We start from the raw sequence: 24,474 nt of genomic DNA, 5'->3' as shown, positions 1-24,474 counted from the left end.
ATCGGTTTCAGAAACAAACGCAAGGAAAGCACATCAATTACCAGCACACATTCACACGAAGAGGACCATTCGCATGTAGAAAACCCAACAATAAGAAGCCCTTTAACAAATACAATGTTATCAAATTTCAAAACTATACAAGATACTACAACTGAACCAATACAATTACTATAGTTAAACTACAGAGATACAGAATGTGTAGATTATGGCTTTTTATCATCAAGTTTCAAATTCTACACATCATGAGATGGCATGATCAGTCAAAATGAATGAGGGCTTAAAAACACAAACAAAAAAGGTATTTTCGATATTTTCCACTGTACATGCCCCCACAGCTGAGAAGTGCCCTCCTGCTCCAGTTCCACAAGCTTCACTCTAATGTCACGATCACTGAATCTCTACCCACATCCACATTAAACTATGAAACAAGGACATATTCTACCTATACTGAAAGGAAGACAGTGGGTTCATACTTTCGCCATATCGCAGAAGACATAGTTGAAAATCAAATGGCAGAAAGCAGATCTCTGCCACTACACATTGATCCTGCCATTACTCAGTTCTGTATGAAAGAGACCCACACTTTAACAAAACATGTCATTTGGACGGTAAGTTATGAAGCGTAAATCTAAAGTTTATTATTCGACTGCTGAATTAAACGGAGAACTTGATCAGAAAATGGCATGAGATGAAGGAAAGTGGAAGGATGTTGGTGTGTGTTTGAGCTCCGGTTGGGCGTGTCGGGATGAACGGCCTCAGTCTGCGCTGACCTGTGTGTTGACCTGGCCGTCGGTCGTCTGGCTGGTGGACTGAATGAACATGGGCTGGGTCAACTCCTGTCCCGCCGGCATCGTCACCTGCTGGATCTGATACAGCTGCTGTAGAGCCACACACACACACAGAGGGATGTTACTGAACTCGGACTGTGGTAACTCAAAATAAAGGATACATTACATATAGAACATATCAGAATAATAATAGAATATTGTATTTTTTATTATATGCAGGGCTTGACATAAATACCGGCCAACCCGGGTGTATTTCAGCAGTGGCGTGTGACAGTCACTCTACTAGCCAATTTCCCAGGTTGAAATTATATATAAAATATACATTTTTCATTTGTAGTTTTTTAAAAAGGCTTCTGAAATAATAAACTCACAACTAAAGTATGCGCACAAAGCCACCTTGAGTTAATTTTTGCTGCTTGTTGTGCATAAACAGTCAAATAGACAAAAAATAATGTCAAAATATTTTTGGTATTCACATAAACGCAGGCAGTTGTTTTAGGTGAACGGTTGAGAAAGAAAATGTATAACAGTAAAACGGATCTGTGTGTCAAGTCTGTGTCAGCCTAATATATCTGCTGCCAAGATATGAGACAATAAAAAAAAATTAAAAACAAAATAAATATATATATATATATAAAATATTTATATTTAATATATATTATATTTATATCAGTTTCCCCCCAAGGTGTCAATTGTGGCAAGTGAAAAATGCTGAGTGGCTTTGGAAATGCAAAAATAAATGATCTTTTCCTTTGAAAGCAATTAATACTTTTATTCTTCAAAAATGCATTAAATTGATCATTAAATTGCATTTATAATTATATTAGAAAAGATATTAGAAAAGATTTCTACTTCAAATAAATTCTGTTCTTTTAAACTTTCTATTTATCAAATAATCCATCAAAATGTAGCACTGTTTCAACAAAACGATTAAACGGAAAAAAAACTTTGATAATAAATCAGAAATATTTCTTGTGCAGCAAAATCCAGCTTTAAACACAGGAATAAATAGCATTTTTTTAAAATATTCAAATGAAAATAACTGTTTTTTTAAAACTGTATTTCGGTCAAAATAAATGTATATATAAAGCCTTAAAACATCAAAAAAGTCATTACCTGCCCATCAGTGAACTGGTTGAACTGTTGCTGACCCTGTTGTACTTCTGTCTGTGTAATCTAAAGAACAAAATCACATCAATTTCATTGCATTCATCAAATGAAGGAAATATCTTTATGTGAAATACACAACTGCTTAAAGGTGAAGTGTGTAACTTCTGTCCCATTAGTGTCACAAAACAGCAAAAACAATGACTTTTTATGACCACTTCAGTTAATATTGTAAACCATTTTTGAGGTATGCATGTGACTAGGTTTCTTGCTGTACCTGCTGAGCGTTTGTTGCAAGTGTCTGTATTTGTCCTTGAACAACCTGTGTTCCTGAGACGGGCTGAGCCAAGCGAATATACTGCAGCTGGCCGGTGTTGAGCTGCACCTGCGGGACACCACAAGAGGACACTGATGAGCACACATCATTACCTCCAGCTAATGGTTACTCTACAATCCCCACTAACAATCAAAACCTCAAAATCCCAAACTAAACAGGTTTATTACTGGAATCTGCTGGATCTCTCCTGTGTTGGTGATGATCTGCTGCATGACCTGCATGGTCTGCCCCGCCGACTGTGCCGCCTGCGCCTGCGCCTGCCCCTGCGAGGTCGCCTGCACGATCTGCACCTGCTGGCCCTCGCCCACCTGCATGGTCACAGGAGCACTCTGAAAGATGGAGGAGGACAGCCATGAGGGGGGACTGCGGCTTTAAAATCACATACAAGTTGCGTTTCATCCTGCAGTGTTCCTTACAAGACTCTTTCAGCATGTACGCTGGAACAGAAGTGCTAGCATTAGCATTACACCCTGTGGGCTTGGAAGGCCTCCAAAAGAAAGTGAAACTGAAGACGTGTTGAGGAAAGGGGAGAGAAGCAAGACTGTGGTCGTTGAGCGGAGAAACCTGTGCGCTGACTGCTGAGCTGTGACAGATGATCTCTCCTCTTCAGGAACTGACACCTGATAGGCCAGAGCAATTTACTGAGAAGCACAACTTCATCTGGCCGGAGACGTGCAGTGAACTCGTGTCGCATCAAACAGAGGCCGTATGAATTGCAGATTTGAATTCCAGATCGGCTTCTCTTTCGAAATTTCGAAACAACACATCGAAATTCTTATATAATAATAGAAGAATAGAAAAATAATAATTAAAAAAAAAAAATGTACCATTCAGAAATGTTTTGTAAGAGCCGTGTTTGGGGTGGTTCTGCTCGACTCTATTCATCGCCGCTTTCTGGGTCTGATTCTGGCTCATACTGATACTGCAGTATCGACACGTAAAGGTAATGGCCGTGAAGTTTTCTGGACAACGTGCACTACACAGTAGCCAATCACAACACACGGGGCCAAACTAACCAATCTAAGCCCATTGCCTGTTTCCGAGGGAGTGGTTTCATAGACTCAGGAAGTCAACCGGTCGTTTAAATGACAGAGGAGAACGCGGCTTACAATAAAAGGTGAAATTTAAGACTTTTAAAAAAAAGAAAAACCACGAATACATGTTATATTGCACCCCATAAACATAATCATGCAAAGACAAAAAGCAGTAAACCTCCCTATCTTTAAAAAAAAAAAAAGTTTTACTGGCTTCAAAGCAAGAGTGTTTTTTAGTAAAGGGAAAGATGTTTGAAGATTGAACACTTAATGTCCGTAATGTTTTTATATATAATATATTTTTTGGTCCCACTTTATATTAAGTGTCTTTAAGTACTATGTACTTACATTGAAATTAATAATTTGATACAATGGACTTATTGTGTTCATACATGTTTTTACATTGTACTTATATTTGGAAAAATACCAGCATGTAATTACAGCTATAATTAATTTATGTAATTACATTTGTAATTACACAGTTGACCCTTCCCTTACACCTTAACCTACCCTTAAACCGACCCATACCACACACACCTGTCCCTAACCTTACCCATATCACACCTCAATAGCAGCAAAAGTGTTTTACAAAACAACAGGAACACAATAATACGTTGTACTTATTTTTCGATGTAAGTACATAGTCCTTAAAGCCACTTAATATAAAGTGGGACCTGTTTTTTCATTGCTAAATGATTTCACTTGGAAGTTTCACTTTCAGTAAGCTCAAATCAATAAACATAAATTACACCAATATCAAAAACGCAAATTTTGAAGTTATTTCATTAAAAAAAGCATGTTTCTAATAAATCACTAGATGTAAACGTCTGGGATGTGAGTGTATGTCAGTTTACGCTATATTGCAAAACATTCAAGCATCGTCAATTTCTGTTTATCACAGACCTTATTTTACTCATAAATTGAAAACCCCCCATTATAAAAACCTCGAGGAATTAGTCTTCCGGGTTTTGACGTCACCACCCTATTACATGATATAAACTATAAACTAACCATCAGGCTGTAGCGCTGTATTATCATACATCTGCTTCCATTTACTGCACTGTTTAATGTACAGTAGGTGATATAGAACTCAAACTGGGAAATTCTTACTATTGGATTGTGCTTTGAAATGCAGTTCTTACTCAATCGTCATGTCAAAAAGCCCTAAAAAAGCTCCTTTTTGGGGCAATAGGAGCCATTTTTAAGGGTTGGAGGTGTTTACCGTGATAGGGGTCGCCTGTGATTGAGCAACTTGCACCTGCTGTAGCTGCTGCATGCTGGTTCCCTGCAATACCTGAGCAAGAGGAGGAAATATGCCAGAAAGAGAGAGTGAACAAGCAGCAAGCACATGCAAAGCGCATACCCAAACATCACATACAAAAGCAACAAAAAAAGGCAATGCACTGAGAATCCACAAATGGTGTCGAGAAATTAAAGCGTGATGCGTCACATGTAGCATGAACAGACTTGCATGTTCACAGATATTCACATTTTTGGGATGGCATAAAAACATGCATAAGGCTTTTTAATGAAATAAAATTAACACACTAACCATGAAATATCACACTGCAATATTTTCTTTGTAAAAGAAATTTAAGAAATATTTATCATTTAACAATTTAAATGCATTGGTTTTAGTGTGAATAATTTAAGTGTGAAAATAAGGTGTTATTCTATAGTTTCAGATGTGGTGTGAAAAGGCATTAACTAAAGCAGAGTGAAGTAAAATTCAATGACAGTTTATGAAAGTTTTGCATTTGGGGAAAGGAAAGCATACAGCGACACAAAGCAGTGACCAGACAGTGAGATGAAGCGGAACAGACTATGTCCTCCTCAGGTATGAACCCCAGTAACAATTCATTTTACTTAAAGGGTTAAACAAGACAAATGATTGGTCAATTTTTCAATAAATATGTGGTTCATGATGTGCATAAATTCTCTACACCACTGTTTTTCCATCATCTTTCTTTCCTTCCTGTGTAGATATACCTGTATATGTAGATATACAATGTTTTTCAAAGAAATTTCTTTTGCTCACCAAAACGTGTGAAATACGTTTATAATACGAAATAATCTCCACATTGTGAAATATTATTACATATTTATATACATACAATATTATTCTATTTAAACATAGTTTAAAATGTAATGTATTCCTGTGACGTAAATCTGAATTATTTGATGACTATAACGTAATATAATATAATGTATTCAGTACAAAGAAGCTCACATGAACAATGTCACAATTTTCCTTATTTGATTACCGACCTAGAAATTGTCCACAAACAAGTATTTTTTCTCTTGGGCGCTTACATTTTTTTCAAAATCTAAATTTCCAGGTTATATTTTGAATCTCATTTTCAGAGTAGTCTGACATTTTGAACCCCACTGTATAGATTTGTCTGGAGCGCTCTTTAAGGTGACTGCAGCACAACTTTGCCAAAATCTGACAGGTCAGCAAACTGCAGCTTGCTGAAGCAGCACTGATCCGTCCAGTACAGACAAAAAAATAGCAAGAAAGTGAGAAAAGAGCACTCAAGTTGGAATTTAACTAGTAAGTTAACAAAACGAGAGATTGACTTGACTCTCCAGCGTTCACCTGATAGCAACGTGTGAATGACACCCTTGGGCTTTCAACCTTCACCAATCGTGTTTCAAATGATCCTGTAATGGGCTGATCGGAGTAATCGGGGCTCGAGTGTAGGTACTATAAAGTTTCAGACCGTAGTATAATATACACTAGGGTAATTACAAGGGCAAACAAAGTTCTCCAAGCCTCTAGATACCAGTTCTCTTTCCTCCGTTGAAATATTTCCTTTTGAAACAGGAAGTTTGGGTGGGAAATAGCGAAAGAGTAGTCCGTTTCTTTTAAATAGTCAAAAGGCTTTAGTATAATAGCCTATATTTAGTATAATTACTTTGCAATCACTAAAATGGTATGTTCTATGTTTTGAATGTAAAGCGAACATACTATATTCACCATGTTGTCATTGTCATGTGATCTACCAGCATCACAAATAATCTACTGTGGCCTCATGGGCCGCACTATTAAGAATAGTTACTATTCTTCTCACATACTGTTTTTTTTTTTTTTTTGCCTTAAACTTATAGTTCACCCCAAAAAGGAAATTGACGTTATACCCCCTTAAGTTGTTCAAAAACCTGTTTGTTTGAAGTTCTTTCTTCTGTTGAACTTACAGGAAGATAGTTTGAAGAATGTTGGTAACCAAACAGTTGCTGGTCCCCATTCACTTCTATAGTATAGAATAAGAATACTATGGAAGTCAATGGGGACCAAAAACTGGTTTGGTTACCAACATTCTTTAATCAACACAGAAATGAATCCTGATTTAGAACAACTTGAGGGTGAGTAAATGATGACAAAATTTTTGGGTGAACTATCCCTTAAGGCCCGTTCACACCAAAGACACTAACTATAAAGTTTGTATAAATTGCTCTATTTCTATGAGAATAAGTCCACACAAACATCACAATAATGGCAGAGAAACACAATATTGTTTATCAAGTTTAAAGAGCTCATGTTTAAAGGTGAAATATGTAATATTGATAGCTAGCGGTCAAAATGGTACTGCCATCCAAATTCAAAATGGAGTCGTTTCCTCCCCATCCTCCTCCTCAGACTCGACACATACACGGTTTGCCAGATTGAGGACATACAACAGGAAGGAGCACAATTAACATTGTGATTAACAAAGAGACGAATCTTACACTTTAAGTTGATCAGCTAATGAATACATTTGCAATGTTTTTATTGCTTAGGCCCTTTTTTAGGTCAGGTAAAATCTATGATCTCTGACCCAGTTTATTTGTTGGCTTCCATGGCTGAAATAATCAGTGTTTTCTGCCAAACTGACAAACCCGAGGTGCCGAAATACTATTGAGTAAATTGGCAGTGGGCTATTAGGATCACATCGACTAAAACATAAACAAAACCCGGAATACACATTAAAGTAGAACAACTGGCTGTAGTGCTGTTTTTCAGAGAAACAAGTATTTAAACTTGGCATGTTTCCTAAATCTCTACAAATCTTCTAAAGTAGCAGACTACATAAATGCACACATACTTAAACTACAGAACGTTGTCGTCTATTGGTGTGGACACTATTACAGTTGTTATATTTTATAGTTGTTATATACAGTACATTGTTGTATTTAAGAGTCTCAAAGCTCATTGTTTGACGCTAGAATCCATATACGCACTACGTCCTCGGGTTTGTGGAAAGTGAGCGGGGATTACCTGGCCCTGCTGGGGTTGAGCGATGATAATCTGCCCGGGCTGTAGTGTGGTGGCGGTGGGAGCGGACACCTGCTGGCCTTGCTGCTGACCTTGGACCTGCACTGCGCTGGGCTGCTGCGCCAGAGTGAAGTAATACTGGACCGGCTCAGTCGGGGCGACAGACTGACGCACTTCCTCCTACACACACAGGCACGTTTATAGAGAAATTCACATCTTACGTTGCAGAACACTTCAGCAGGATTGTCGTAATTGCAAGAGAACATTCACAATCCCATGAACACAAAACATGAAAATGAAGAGTTCATAAGGCCTATCTGCAGGTTACATCTCCATAAATTATTTTAGCTCTGTAACACTAGAGGCATGAGAAGGATAAATAACTTATAGGCAAAGCAAGAGCGGGTAATGCAATCTTCTAGCTGGACAGAAACGAGACCTTTAGCTGCAGTCTGAGGCATGAACTCCCACACTCAACCGCAGCATAATGGCAGGTTATCAGCTGTGTTATTCTACACACAAACAGTGGGATCGCTCAAACATTTGCACTAAGTATCTTTATATTTTCTCCCCATGTATTACTGAAGATCTATTCGTGACAAAGAGAGTAAACATCCCTCTCCCAGCTTGGTGATGTCACAGCTGAGAGTGTAGGATGTTTACACACCTGGTCACACACACACACACAGTCACACAAATACAGCAGGACCTTTATGGCCCTCAGGTCGAACAAAGACTGGTTTAGCTGAGCTAGGAGGGCTTGGATCATTGGATATATTGGTTCAATTCCTTCCTTCTTTATCAGGTGTTTCTTCTCACTGTGATATTTAGAGTTACGTACGTGATTCTGTTTTGTAGGACTTTCTAAACAAAAGTTGTGTTTATAAAGACCCAGGAATCGAACACATTTTGACCAGTGTACTTCCATGATGTTCAGAGTTACACACATATATTATAAATATGAATAAATACAAATATATACAATACATACATGCAAACAAAGTATTAGTTTATATTTATAAACTAGCTTTAACTAGAAGGAATACATTTTAAGGATATGCTTAGGGTGTGACTGGGAGTTATTTCAACAAACAAGTGTAGTTGGTAAAGCTTCTGGGTGACTGGTGGGCAAAAAGACGAATTTCTCACGCTGTCAATCCTTGTTCTACTGCCAGTGCTGTGGCACATAACCACACATGGTTGTTTAAGTCAGACACATGTCGCTATGGCCACATTCATAAAATAAAATGAATAACTTGACATCTGGTCGTGCAGAGATAGGGGAAGCAGAGCGCTGCAAACATCCGACTGAAAGCCTTCACAAACCCTACACCCAGCTTCCAGTCAAGGATGTTTACAGCGCCCCCAGGCTGCCAAACACAACAGCACACTCTTCTCTTCATAGACGCCGAAGAATAGAAGAAAAAAAAACATTGTAGACACCAGTCTATTTTGACAGCTTGAAGCTCCTCTCTTTTCCACACCTGTCGTTTTGGAGGCTTGAGGTCATCCCGGGGAACGATATCAATGAGGAAGTCAAACTGGTCAAACTTAGTGATGGCCATGGCGATGTCATTCCTCTGGAAAAGAAAATAAGACCACAGAGTCAAAACGAAAGACTAAAACCACATGTGACAAATGCTCACAGGAATGGAGGCAATCACAAAAAGGATGACGCTCAGTGATTTGAATATAACATATGACAGACTGGCTTCATCAATCGTTCTTGTGAACAGTGACACCATCTCACCCCACAAACTGCCTACTAGCGGTATTTTCCACAGGATATTGGCTGCAAAGACCACCCATTGTCACCCCCCAGATCAGCAGCTATTTTTAGCCCCATGATTAATATCTGGTGGTGAAGGGTCACATCCATGCAGTTGTTCCATTGATGAATGTTGTCGTGGCGACACAGATTGGCGTGATGCCTTCACAATGGAACTGTGGGCCAGCTGCAAGCTCACAGGCGGAGTGCTAATACAATCTGCATATTAAAGAGACACTCTAATGTCAGTACAGCTTTGTTCAGTGACAAAACCTGTTGCCGAACACCATGTCGGAAAAAGGCCATGTTGACGCGGTTTGCTATATTGCAGACTATTAACTTTATTCAATTGTTTCCATGGAATTATTCCATTCACATTCATGTTTACTTCCTGTATTCTGCTTAATAGCTAACTTGAATCTGTTGATTTCACATGTGAACTTAATTGGGTTTATATATGTTATTATTACTATTATTGTCATCATCATCAACTCAACCAAGGGTTCAACAGGACACTGTTTAAAAGCCAAGGAAGGCAAAATGAGTTAATAAAAAGTAAGTGGGTCATGGGAGATGTACTTTTAGACTCACTACAGATGAACAGAGATAAGCCCTGGGGTCCTCGTGTGGGGGGCTCTTCCCATAAACGGACAAGCTGTGTCACAGCTCCAGCACATGCAGCATTAGGAGGAACTTTTTTTTTTCCTTTGCCGTAATGGTTTGGACTTATTTACGTGAAGAAAATACTAGCCGCTGGCTATAGGTGCGATCGCATTAGCGAAATTTCAGCGATGTATAAAGCTCAGCTCAAACAGAACTCACTTCCACACCAAGCAGCTTTCAGAGAATTTGCGTGACCAACTAGAACAAGTGAAATCTTGATCACTAACAGATCACTATTAAACATGGGGTGGTGATGGCACAGTGGATAAGACACGTGCCTTTGGTGTGAGAGACCCGGGTTCGAATCCACTGTGAGACACCAATGTGTCCCTGAGCAAGACACTTAACCCCTAGTTGCTCCAGAGGCGTGTGACCTTTGACATATATAGCAATTGTAAGTCACTTTGGATAAAAGCATCAGCTAGATGAATAAATGTCAATGTCAATGAACAACAGTAAATGTGAGTACACCCTAACATTACACTTCATATATTTATTTATGCATTCTAATGACTGCAAGTACTGACATTCAACTCAATTTAAAGAAAACATCCATAAAGTGATTCTGACTCTTTACCATCAGATTAATTTTTTGGACCGTGATGGTGAAGGAGACAGGAAACAAAAGGGGGAAATGGTGGGTGGGATCAGTAAATAACCAGAGCTAGTCTTAAAGAGGACCTATTATGCAGTTTTACGAAGTCTTCATTTTGTTTTTCATGCTTGATTGCTAAAAAAAAAAAAAACATTATTTTTCACATTTTTGACTTTGTTACTGCTCCTCTCTTCCCAGTGTGTAAGTAACGCTCTGTTTAGTTCCTGTCTCTATGAAGCCCTTTTCTTCTGAAAAGCCAAGATGCTCTGGTTGGCAGAATCAGTGTGTTGTGATTGGTCAACCTCTTTGAGCACGTTTCATAAATGTCACATCCCTTACCATAACCTACTTAATACAGGGTGGAGAAAACGGCGTATCCATATCTTGGATATGACAACACACAAATAATGCAACTCAATCAGGCCTTGTTTGTGAGTTTCAGGGAGTTCAGAAACTCCAAAGCACAAAATCAGCAAACTTACACACTAAAGGAAGCTAAAAATGTAAAAAAAAAAAAAAAAAAAAAAAGCATTATAGGTCCTCCAATTGAAATTGAACTACTATATTGGAAACATGGGTTAGTGAGAGTGCTCTGAGATACAGAGTGACAGTTTAGCAGAGGTGACCCGTTCGAAGCAAGCTCAGGGTCATTTCATGATCCCACCCACACCCAAAAATAAACAGAAAAAAAGATTATTTGTGTCTTAGAGGAGACTGCTTTATCTCATCCGTCATGACTGACCTGCAGTGTGCGCCGTTTGTTGTCCTCAGTGTGGATCCAGGCTCTGAGAGTGAGCTCTGTGATGAAGATCTGTGCCGCTTTGGCAAACAGCACCGGTGCCTCAGCACTGATCATCTACGGAAGGTTACCAAAGCAAATCAGTAGAGGTTAAAAGAACGACACATACAATCCTGTCCTCCATGTTTCGGCCTGGCCTCAGACAGGTGGACACACAGAGGCTACGTCAAGACTTGACCCAGGGTCTGGTCCATGTCACTGCTCCTGAGCTCTTAATTGCCTTGGCTTTCCTTTCTTCCCACTGTAAGCTGCAGGTTATTTTAAGCATCTGGACATCACCCTGACCTGATGCCTGCTTCCCACGCGGCTAAAGCTATGTGGAAAGATCAAGTCCTGTGGCCTCACCAACATCACTCACAATATCTCTGTACTGAACAACTGAGAAAGAAACAGATGTCTGTCGTCTTTAAGGTTAAACCAGCTAATTACAAATATTGAGGGTTAAACTATTAAGCAAACAAACCAACCTTTATGACTAATCATTCTTATGTCTCTCGCTCTATGAAACTGAACTAAAAGGGCATGAGTGTGTCTTACAGCCACTTAACACTTGGCTCATCACAACATACCTCGCTCTTTCGACGGTACTGATGCCATGCAATTATCATATGTACTTGAAAGTTCGTTTATTTGCATATTGCTTTGTTAAAGCATGAAGGAAAGTAAATATTGGTGATACATGGAGCTGAGGTTGTTCTTTCTTTTTAGGTCTTGGAAAACTCCTATTCAGTGTTTACACGATACCCAATATCAGGCTGATTCACAGTAAATGGCCAGATGACTCAGCTGGATCAAATAATTTCTCTTCTACAATGAAGAGCTCTGAAAAGAGGAGATTATTATTTTTGTAGTAGTTCAAAATGGGCCTCACTGCAGCCGAAACCACTGAAAATATTAACTTTGCTTTTGGAGAAGACCACAAAAATATTCAATTTTGATTTGAAGCCTCAAAAATCAAATAATAAACCCAAACTTGTAACCCATCTTTGCTAGGGTAAAATGGGGGAGTTTGCCAGAGCATTGTTAAAAAGTCGCTAGATTATTGATATATGGTTGCTAGTGTCTTCTGATGGTTTCTAGGTGACTGCTGGGTCATTCTAGGTGGATTAAACAGAGGATTAAAGGTCCTAAAGTAGTGATTCACCCAAAACTGGAACTGTTTGTCAATGAATACGAGCCTCCAAAACTATTTCGTATTTATTTCTATAACTACCCCAAAGAGTCTCTCCATCAAAGACTCCATCAAAGTCTCTGGGAATTTTTTTTTTTGGCTGTCTTATTTTGGTAGGCAAGTCAGATCGCTTAAGACTAGGGGTTGAAAGACTTCAGATTTTTTAAAGTCGACATTTATGTGATGAAAGTCGAGTTGACATCGACTAGTTGCTGACATAATTTATGAACAACTAAGCCTGAATCGTTCTCGAGCTGAGACGCGACTGCAGGTTTTCTTGTTCACAGATATGGCTGCACACAAGGCTATATGGATCCTACATGGCAGCTTATTTTTTCAGTTCTTTTGTCTTTGGGTCTTTATATTTCACAGATTTCTGCTTGTTCTAAATCAGACAGAGATAAAGTAGCACCGTAAGGATTACATTTATAGGATAGGAATGCATTAGTGAGAGAGCGATTGCGTGCGAATTAATTTTTCCAGGCAGCGTCTCTCTACTCTCTACTAACAATGAAGTTACGGGTTTTATTTACTAAGAAATATATTTGCAAGAACCTTTCAGTTTCTAAGCTATTTTCCTGATAAAATCACTGAACAGTGTGTTGACAATACATTTATGCGCTACAGAATTATTCTGTGCGCACGTGATGTGCGAGCTGTGTGTGCATTACAATGCAGCTCGCAATAGTTTAGAACGTGATTAACTTGTGTACAATAAGATGTTTAAAACTCACCTAATTTTGAGCATCCAGATGCTATAATTAAACATTTCATGTGGAGCACTGTCAGAGTACGCATTTATTTGTCACTTTAACTGTTTGGAAATGGAGCGTAAAAGATTTCTTATTCTGTTGTGTCCTCTATAGGCCATGACCAGTGACTAGTCAACATCAAACTTAAAGGAGTAGTTCACTTTTTAAAAAAACTTTTGCTGATGATTTACTCACCCCCATGTCATCGAAGATGTCCATGTCTTTCTTTCTTCAGTCGAAAAGAAATTAAGATTTTTGATGAAAACATACCAGGATTTTCTCCATATAATAGACTTCAATGGGAACCAAATGGTTCAAGGTCCAAATGAGAGTTTCATTGAAGCTTCAAAGGGCTTTAAACGACACCAGACGGTGAATAAGGGTCTTATCTAGAGAAACCATCAGTCATTTCAAAAATAAATAAAAATGCTTGCCTTGCTCTGTTCTGTGATGAGCGTTCGTGACTCTCCTGTTCAAACTCGTTCATCAAAATTAACAAATCTTAATCTTTTTTCGAGACATGACTAGATAAGACCCTTATTCATCGTCTGGAGTCGTTTAAAGCCCTTTGAAGCTGCACTGAAACTCTCATTTGGACCTTGAACCGTTTGGTTCCCATTGAAGTCCATTATATGGAGAAAATCCTGGAATGTTTTCGTCAAAAACCTTAATTTCTTTTCGACTGAAGAAAGAAAGACATGGACATCTTGGATGACATGGGGGTGAGTAAATTATCAGCAAAAGTTTTTTTAAAAGTGAACCACTCCTTTAAAGGATTAAAGTCGACTAGTTTGTGTAACCCCTAATTAAGACACAATAAACCTCTCCTCAAGCTACATGATTTGATGTATCATTCATGTCTTTAAAACAAAGAGTACAATACTTATGGCCAAGAATTTGAACAACAAACCTCAAACCCTAATTCGGAGTAATAGTAAAGCTAACTACACTAATTACTGACTGGCCACTTAATGTACAGCCGACAAACGCTGGGCTGCTGCTTTCTCAAGAATGAAAGACAGGAAGCGTGCTGACATCAGCTTAGACTTAGCTTAGTGTTGATTCAGCTCGCCTGCTCTTACCTTCACATCCTCATCCAGTTTCATAATTTTCTTGATGCGAGCAAGAGGAAGCTCTTGCACACGGAAATCCTTCTGAAACAGTGCGAGAGTGCGTTAGAGGAGAACTCGAAATAACATTAATAATTACTATTAATAAACAGAGGTAGACTCTTGGCTAGTTGGCTAACTTGTCATTTTCCAATGAAGACTTTTTTGTTGTTGCAAAAAGCAGTGTTTATGCTGCATCCACGAGAGAATAAAATGGAGAAACCCATACCACGGTAAGATTCCTGATCTCTTCCATCACTCTGGGCCAAAAGGTCTGTAGGCTCTGCTGGGCATCGCTGCCGCCTGCTCCAAATGAGTCTGCCGACATCTCCAGATCTGCTAGGAGAGAAAAAGGGAGAGAAACAAGAAAAGTCAGGGTTCATGTTCACACATACAAGCCTCATAATTGACGTAATCTTTTTGAGCTTTGAGATAATAAACCACATTACACACGGTTTAGTTGGAGTTGAAGAAGAATGAATAATTTTGTGTGATAGCCCGTGCGTCACTACAGTAAAACGCCTGGTGATGGGGCGATTGGTCAACTCAGGCGTGTGTAAACTAAGCCAGGAATCCATATGTGAAAAACCTGGAGAACAAAGTCCTCCTCCATGCCAGTGACCTGAAGCCTGGAGTGCACATCTGGAGACCCAAATAGCTTTGGAGCCGGACCAAATGTGTCTATCGGACAGAACTGCTCGGCACTGACGCAACGGAGACAATCCAAATACAAACCAAAAATGCAAGAGGAGCAAAGCTGGCAGGTTACTATGGCATGTGAGGAATTCTGCAGGCAGCCTGCCTGAGCTTGCGCTGCCACGGACGCTACAAAGGATCTCTCTCTTTCTCTGGAATAAACACAGGGCCTGAAATAGCAGGGTGGGGTGCCATAGGAGCAGGAGCGAGGCAGTAAAAAAGTACTTGGACTTGTGCAGTTCAGCCATAATCCAATAACAAGACAAACTGCCAAGGGCTTAATGGAGGGGGAGCAGTCGGACTGCTGAGCAGCCTCACTATGTAGGTCAAACGGAGGAGCAACACAGTGAAACGTGCGTGATCACTGGCGATAAGCGGCGACCTGCTTTTATCTCTTCTTCCTCTTATGTATATCTAAGCATTACGATGTTTATAATCACCATGTGATCACAAAAAAGAAATCATGTTTGGTGTCACAGCCTTTAGTTGCCTTCAAAACAATCATGATCAGTGGCATTAGACAAGCACAATACAAATCAATGAGTCATGTGGCTCCACTGTCAATAAGCTCCAGACTCATTTCAGGCTTGACTGATGCCATCAACTGTCAATCAAATTTATTAAAGGGATAGTTTACTTTGAATGTAATTTTTGGTATGTTTTACCTCAAGAGCATCCAAGATGCATGTGTCTTTGTTTCCACAGTATTTTCAATTTTTATATTTTTCGGTCAAACCGTTCTTGTCTGTCAGTCATGTAATGGAGGTTTAGGGGGTCCATCTCAAAGAGCATGCACAGAGAAGTCCAAATTAAACACGATTTAATGACTCGTAAATGTAAGTACACAGTGATGGCCTAAGACACGAAACGAGCTGTTTGTGTGAGAACCAACAGTATTTATATCGTTTTTACCTCGTGTAACCACAACCATGTCCATGTGTCCAACTGATCTGAAGGCACGGGCGCTTCGGTCTGCGCATTTCGGAAGTTTTACCTTACACTGTGAAGAGACAGGAAATCGCAATGGAAGACGATTTCGATACATCTAAATATGTTTAGATCTTCGCAGTGAAAAGGTAAAACTTCCGAAATCTGTGTGTAAACAATGAGTGACGTAGACCCGCAAGAGATCACTTCCGGCGCATGTGCAGACCGAAGCACCCGTGCCTTCATGGACATGGCTGTGGTTACACAAGGTAAAAACTATATAAATACTGTTCGTTTTCTCACACAAACCACTCGTTTCGTGTCTTAGGCCATCAATGTGTACATTTACGAGTCATTAAATCGTGTTTAATTTGGACTTCTCTGTGCATGCTCTTTGAGGTGGACCCCCTAAACCTCCATTACATGACTGACAGACAAGAACGGTTTGACCGAAAAATATCAAAATTGAAACTACTGCGGAAACAAAGACACCTACATCTTGGATGCCCTTGAGTTGAGGTAAGCTAAAACATATCAAAAATAAATTTCAAAGTGAACTTTCCTTTTAAGTATACATATAACTTGAAAAATCACCAGCGGCTGGGAAGCAATCAGGTCAGGTGTCGATCTTGTGATGGTCTTCTGCTGTACATCTGCGAGAGTTGATGTTCCAGCGGCGGACTGATAACAAATGATAATTTAACTTCAAGTAAGACCATTAAGAAAACTAGCTGGCTAATTAACAGGCGATAACAGCAGCAATTACTGTCACAGACCAGGGAAATTGTGAGGCAAATTAAATGAGATAACACTCCATTAAAGGAGACATAAATAGGTTAAATCAAAGCTCGCCTCGACCAGCTGCTTGAGTGGGAGCTATTTTTGACTCTTTTAACCGATAGAGACACACAACCTGAGATGGGAAGAGCGAAACCTCTGACTTAGCATTGTGGGTAGAAAGCTTGTTCTATTGAAGTTAGTATGTTTTGTATTGCGTTCAAGCAAAATAATAGTAAAAAAGGGGCTACTGGCATTGACTTGGGTGAATGACAAATAACTGCCCACTAAAAAAAAAAGAGATTTTGTTTAAGTGTTATGACCTTTCAGGTTTTAAAATATTAAAAAAGCTGGATACAGTGAAGCAATTGTTAAACCTACTAAGGATTTAATTTGTAGAGTTTTTTTTTTAATTACTTGTATCACCTTGACATTTTTGACAATTTTCATTCAGAAATTAAAAACATGCTAATCATAGATAGTTGTATAGGCTATATGAATTGTTTTTAATGTATTCTCAAATGTATTAAAGATACAAATAAAATAAATAAGTAAAAAAATAATTTAGTTTCATGGCATTGACCCAACTGCAACCTTAAGGAACTACATCCCAATAGAATTCATTCTAACTTCAGACTTGTGGGCGAAAACAAAAAGCCAGGTTAAGCTCAGTGCACGTGCAACTCTTAGTCACGATCGTCCTTCAGCAAGTCAGAACGCAGCGGTGGTGTTGGATTTCTCCTGATCTGTTCGGTTGCCTCGACGGCAATGACCGCTGGTGCTTTGTGTCTCAGAAAGTCAATGCCACTAACAGAGGCTGAATCAGCAAGAACATCACTGCCAGCCTGGCTTTCGTCGTGCAAAAGGACTGCAGTAAAGGAACGCTCAAACATTTCAAAGTGATCAAGGTTGAGCGGTTCTCGAAGACTTGAGATTTCACAAATAAACCCCTTGATGAGCGGATGAGTTAAGCTGGTTGTGCGGCAGATTTCTAAAGGTTGGAGAAAGTGTGGCCAGAGGCCTCCAAGAAGAAGAAAGTGCAGTGACAAACAGAATAACTTCACAGTTACCACTGGCAGAACAATTACCTTTTATACTATAGTTTGGGATGCATCTTAACCGGCAGATAAAAATGTAGAACAATCTCTTCATCGTGCTGGAAAGATTCAGATCAGCTATGCGGAGAAGACAATACCGGGGTTGTGGAAGCCAATCGCTGTGTTGACTTGAGATCTAAGATAACTTCAGACATTGAAGCTAACCTCTAGAGTTAGACTAATTTTAACAGCCAGTACTTAAAAAGCTACAAAACAGTAGACTTTATTTCAAAGTCTGCTTTTTTGTTTGACAAGCCCAAATCAAACTTAACCCTAGAACAGAAGAATTTTTCATCTGATTTTTTGCTCACATTCCTCATCTCAAGCATGCCTCCCCTAGATGGTTTAAGAAAACCAAAAATAAATGCATACCAAACAATGCATGCACATAGAAGAAATACAATCTTGTTATCTGATATCGGAGCATTCCAGAGGGCAAAAAAATAATAACATAAAACCCTCATGAAGAGGTGAAGAAAATAATGGAAAGAGAAATACGTGTTAGAAAGACAGTTCAGAGCTTTTAAATACATTTAAAGCTACAATACCTAAGATTTTATGCCGCTAGATGGCACTACATTCAAAACAACAACAACGGCTTTGCTTGATGACGCCGTGGAGAAACACAGAATGATGGGAACTGTTGTTTTCAACTCCACCGTGGATAAATCAGTCAGACGGGAATCGAAAAGTCATGGATGAGGTAAAGTTCGATTTCTATAACTGTTGCGTTTAATGACATGCTTGTTTTTCATTAACCTGAAATAACCACAAGAAAAGTAAGGTTTAAAAGTAAATTAGTTATCACAGATGTTAGGGGAGAGCCGGCCCGGGACGGTTGAAACACTTTTCAGATAAACGTCGTTTTCTAAGATACAGCCAACAGTTCACAATCCGAGAAGTATTCGCGGTGAATATGACCTTACGATTTTTCACATATACAACAAGACATTCTAACAATAATACTAATTGTTTTGCATCGTTTACTGAGATGAAATTTGAATACAAAACATGGTGCTACTCACCTGTCAAGTAAAACACATGCAAGATCGGCGTCTCTTTCTAGTTAGTTTTTCATAAAGTTCTCTCCATTTAGGAAATGCCACACCGATGTTGAGCTGGTTTTATTTCTCTTGTCCCAAATTCTTCTTGGGTTGTTTGGTTGACCCGTTCGTTGACGTTTGCGTTTATGAGACTTGTCTTTGTCGACAGAACCAGGTGCAATCGCTAAAGAATAATTGTGCTCCATTCCATAACAAATGCGTGAAACAAGCTGACGTTTGTTGCTTGATAAACTAACGCACAACTACAACTTCCGCATTTGTCCAGGACTACAAGCAGTAATGCGGATATGACGTGATTTACTGATGTTCGATTTAAACATTGTTTGAAACATTTGGAATATTGTAAGTTATCATCTTAACTAAATATAGAACACTGGCCTTGTAATTTGGGGATATTTTAATGCAAAAATCTTAGGTATTCCACCTTTAAATGAACATTAAACTATTGTAGACACAGCTATGTAAAACCCCTGCTTATAACTGCACATGTATTGACAGCATTGTTTAAAATGCCTTACTCCTTGTGTTACGTTTATGAATAGGCTTTGCTCAACTATGCGCAAAAAACAAAACAAAACCTATATATAACATGTAAATGTATGTACTTACTGACAACTCTTTTTACTATGCATTACTTGTATAGTCCCTGAACCTAAACCAGCCTCATTAACTAAAATTACAGCTCACAGCCAATATGTTTTCTATGATCATTCTGTCATACAGAAAGGTCACATTTCTAAAGGTTTTATATATATATAAAATAAAAAACACAAAGCCTGCTGCGGTTACTGGTTAATCATCGACTCGGGACACAACAAAATGCACCCAGGCACCCAGCAATAAATTACAAATTAACCGACAAATAGCTGTACTTGTTCGGAGCAAAAAACATAGGGGCTGGACAATAACGCAACTCTGATCTCACGGATCAATCATTCCAAAGTTGCCCTTGGTTCAGCCTTTCGTCAACTCCAGGAAGCCGTCCCTGAACTTTCAAGGTCATTTGGCAGTAAGCAAAAAGGGGGGAAAAAAACACAGTATAGGGGGAGGGAAAGAGTGAGGGATATTCTATAGCACAAAGAGAAAGAGAACGGAGACTGGTTTTTCAACTTTCACTGCAGCAACTTGGCGACCCTAGTGTGTGCAATGATGGCGTCCCTAGAGAAGCGTGATGGTGAATGGCCCCCTCTTGTCTGTGCGCCCCTGAGGGATGCACTGTCCTCTTGGTCTCACACTCTCTCTGCTGACATATCGAATGCGGGAGCCGCTCTCACATTCCTGTGACCTTCATTCGCCGATGGGCCCGCAACGGCAAGGTGCGTCGACCAGCACCAGAAACCCAACTGTAAACTTTAAAGGTTCTGCGCTGACATTTCAAAACAACCTAAAGTGCAAAGCTCCGGGAACGAGAGGAAATGTGCAAAAACGTTAGTCAGGGGTTACATTTTACCCTTGAACATTCATGCAGACTGGTGCAGTAAGGAGCTAAAATGATCAAATCTTAACCGAACAGATCGTGCAGTGACACAGCAGTCAAGGCTCTACCTAGAGTTATTTTTAGTAACTCCTTTCTCCAAAAGGAACATAATACCATCACTTATGGAAACTTTCTAGTACACACGCGGGAAAGAGACTTTATTCCGACTGAATTCTGTAACAAGGTATCATGTGAGGACAACCATCTGTACATTATGAACTAAGGGGGCGAAAAGTCTCCACATAAACCCCAATCCATGCTGGTCACGTACTAGAGACCACATCAAGACTGGCTTCTGCTCTTTCTCACTGTCATAGGAGTGTAAACAAGCCACGAAACTGGGCCTTGAAAGGTGACCCAGGACTAGCGGTCCTATGCAGCCATGAACATCATCTCTATCTCTAAGCATCACAGATGTAGGGGAGATACTCGAAAGCACAGGACCTTCAAGAAGTCTGAAGTAAACCTGAACAAGATGAACTTAGAGGTCAGCTGCGATCAAAAAGTACGGCGTACAGTTCAACGCTGGAAAGTTAAAATTACGCATGCAGAACCAATGAAATTACCAGCTAGTTATTGTTTACATCATGTCAAACATTAGTAATCAGGTTAAGGACTTGAACAGGAGAGAAAACACAAAGTAGTACACTCAGATTTCAAGCAAGGGGAAAAGTAGAGGACGAAAGGAGGAGGAGAAAAGCGCAGCGGAGGACAGAGGAAGCATCCCATTACTGCAGCGAGAGAGAGAGAGAGAGAGTGAGGTAGAGAGCTTTACAGTCTGAATGCAGTCGCAAGTCATACTTACCCTATGCCCTTCATATGCTGTGACGGAGGAGGACATCTCAAAAGTCTCCATAAGTGTCTTTATTCCACAGGCTCTGTCCCAAGAGGAGACAAAAGGCTGTGTGGGATAGGCGATCCACCGCTGTGTTCAAAGCCCTGAGCTGAGGGGAACGCGATCACCTAACGCCCCCCCGCCCACCCCGTTCCGAACCCTCCCCCTTCAACTAGCCCATCTTCTTCAGCCACCCCCCTCCCCCCTTTCCTAAACACACAACCCCCTCCCATTCCTCCCCTGTCCGAGTCCCGTGAAGCCGCCTGGAGCCTGGAGTTGGCCTCTGCCTGGCAACCCTACTGTTTGTCTTTCAGCTGACCCCTGGCTCTGCAAGTGACCGGAAAAACAGGCGAGAAAGTGAGGGAGAGGTGGAAAAAAAGGGAAGGATGAAAAGAAACAAAAGTGTGAGAGCAATGCAGAGCTGTAAAACAAGTCGGAACAAAAATCTCCTGACTGCTTTCCCTTTAACACTCGAGTGTAATCAATCTAGCTTGCTAAACGATACTCTCAGCCCGCCTATCTCTACGATCCCCACCCCCTTGGTGGATTCTTCAAATGAGCCCGAATCGGTCTCTGCCACTATTGGCCGAAACATCTGTCATTCCCCTCCTCCCTGCTGACCCTCTCATCTCCGCCCCCTTTCACAGACACTCAACTTCCTGTTTTAAGTTACCTTGAGCAGCAGGATAGGGGTCAGGGAAGGAAAAGAACGAGAGAGAAAAAAAACCACCAAACAAAAGCCGCAGAAAGTTGAATAAAGGACGCGGGGAGAGCGGATGATCGCCTCGATTAGTGAGCCTCGGAAAATCTGTCCCCTGCAGATCGTCTTCTCTACTGTGGCTGGACGGAGCCGGACTGAACAACTGACTTCTCAAACAACTGTCCCTTGCTTATTTACAATGTCAAACTAAATGTCTCTAACGCCCGCCCCTCGGAGGAGCGCAGTGGCTGGGTGTGTGATGATGCAAATGAGCCCACGGACAATGATTGGCCCAATGCGATCTCAAAGAGGATGCCGCATGCTATAGCCGCATGATTTAAAGTGGAAAGTCACTCAGGTCAGACTTGCAGTCTCATTTGAGTGCAGAGACATGCATGCAGTGCAGCACATTCAACCTAAACTCGACGTTAGTCACGTCATAAATAAATATAAAGTTGACCTGAAGGGTCATGTTAAATGGTTATGTGTCTGTGTAAACATACATCACAATCTCATCACGTGACCAAAATTTAACTATCATGCTATTACAATAACTTATTTGGTCATTTTTCTTTTGGTTATTTCTTTAAAAACAAAACTAATGTTAAAGAACAACAGGACAATGATCACATTTGCTGTGTTTTTCAGTCATTTCAATATGAATCCACATGATATTGAATGTCACAGCAAAAGATCTCCTCTGTGGATTCAAATTCAAATATTGGTCACATGAATTCACCACTTTGACCGACACAAAGCTTCTTGGTTTGAAAGTTTTGTAGGCTGTGCTTCACACATCGCTACACTTTTAATAATTTTACTAATGTGGCCGCACCTTAACTTGCTGCTCTTTTGCATTGTACAGCATCACTTGATTCTCTTTATTTCCAGAAACGTCTTGCCCCCACATGCAAACCGGCCTACACACCCTCCAATTCACCATAGTCTTGCCGCTTTTAATTATGTGAGAGATGAAAATCAGAATGTGGGCAAAACTTAACACTGTATGGATGAAAGCCAAGGCAACAACTCAAACTGCAGCAGCACAATCCTTCCAATACATTGTTGTTGTTACATATACATGGTAAATTATTTACAGCAACAGTGTTGAAAGATTATGGGAACAGTTGTAAAATCAAGGTCAATAGGGAATAATTTTGCTTCAAAGGCTCACTGAGAGTCACTTGTAATGTAAATAGTGAGTTCATGTGCCAGCCAGAAATTGACCTCCATTTAACCTGGTACATTAAAAACATGTCAGCTGCGTCTTAAATTACAGCCATTGCTAAATATCATAATTAATGCGTTCGTATTTCACTTTACTTGTCTATTCTCATTGAGTAGAAAAACAATTTGAAGCGTATTCATATCTGCACTATACGATGACACCAGAGGCACATTGATATTCTACTAAATGAAAATACACGGAATAAATTCCATCCCGAATGAATCATATAAGATTACACAGAAAATGGCATTTCATTCCACATCTGATAAATAGAAATATGCAGTACATGGCCACAACAACGGCTGTGAATTCCGTTAACGAAGTCGACAAAGCATTTGCAGGCTAACGTTACCGGGAGACATGCTAAACGAAACCATACAAACAATCAGTATAACGTTATGTGTGTGTATAACATTCTTATGGATGAAACCCATAGTGACAGATTTCTTTTTATCGTGAGGATAATTTACATCTCCAAATATCAAGTCGACAAGATTGTACGGACAGATAATGATTATAAAGAGCGGCATAAATGTAGGACACATCGCTCGCTACGTTAGCAGGCCGCATCGACTGTGACTCTCGTCAAATTAGGAGAAGTGAAATAATAATGTTTTTCTAAGGCTTTGAGCGAGTTTTCCTAAAATATTTGTAAAGCGGTGTGAAGACAGTCTAACCAATAAAGACTACGTTTGGATCTGTCCTTCAGACCAATCAAACCTCGGACTAGATTCCACCAATCAAGGTTTCTAGGGGTTCTGGTAGTTAAGAAACTGCCACCATTTAGGCTCAAAATGAACCAGTGAGCCAATAGAAGTCACTAACACTAGAGAGCCAAAATGGCGACTAATGTCCAACAGTTTCCTGACCGCCTCCATTCCCTTCCACTAGCCACCAATAAGCGCTTCAGAGAGCGAGGAGGGAAATGGCGCCTATGTTCATCCTCCAAAACAATCGTCCATTGGATGAAAACTTTTATTGGACCATGAGCTCAAAACGACACCCGCTTTATCGAAACTGAGCGGTAGATAGCAAGCGAACAGTAACGCAGCAAAGTGTTTAATTTTTATACTCACTTTAGGCGATGAAATCGTAGTGTAGTCCGGTTCGTCGTAATATTTAATTTATTTCAGGCTCTTACAGCAACCAAGATGGCCGACGATTTGACAACTTTTTTTTAAAACCGGAAGAAGTGATACGTTTGCTATGACGTACTCGCCGTTGGCGCCATTGAATGTGAATGTTCCTCACGTCTATGGTTCCTCAGTTATGCTCAGTTCAGCGTCAGCGAGAGG

The 24,474-nt window shown here is 40.0% G+C and overlaps 1 protein-coding gene across 14 annotated transcripts; it reads right to left on the bottom strand.

Annotated features, from left to right (window-relative positions):
* Positions 1-613: 613 nt before the first annotated feature.
* On the bottom strand, positions 614-24,397 carry nfyc (nuclear transcription factor Y, gamma). 14 transcript variants are annotated; one of them, XM_039680898.2, is made up of 11 exons: positions 24,256-24,397; positions 14,608-14,714; positions 14,352-14,423; positions 11,290-11,403; positions 9,006-9,101; positions 7,525-7,701; positions 4,489-4,560; positions 2,400-2,561; positions 2,173-2,280; positions 1,905-1,964; positions 614-878 (listed from the first exon to the last, which is right to left on the bottom strand). In XM_039680898.2, the coding sequence occupies exons 2-11, from the start codon at positions 14,704-14,706 to the stop codon at positions 756-758; spliced, it is 1,083 nt and encodes a 360-aa protein (XP_039536832.1). In that variant the 5' UTR covers positions 14,707-14,714; positions 24,256-24,397; the 3' UTR covers positions 614-755. The 14 variants fall into 14 exon arrangements, with proteins under 14 accessions (XP_039536832.1, XP_039536836.1, XP_039536831.1 ...); XM_039680902.2 differs by having other exon boundaries at positions 14,352-14,420; XM_039680897.2 differs by having other exon boundaries at positions 14,608-14,717; positions 24,256-24,385.
* Positions 24,398-24,474: the final 77 nt, after the last annotated feature.

This window comes from Pimephales promelas, chromosome 18 (assembly GCF_988280905.1).
Source record: "Pimephales promelas chromosome 18, fPimPro1.hap1.1, whole genome shotgun sequence".
Classification (NCBI taxonomy): domain Eukaryota; kingdom Metazoa; phylum Chordata; class Actinopteri; order Cypriniformes; family Leuciscidae; genus Pimephales; species Pimephales promelas.
This window is presented reverse-complemented; position numbering and strand designations above follow the sequence as displayed.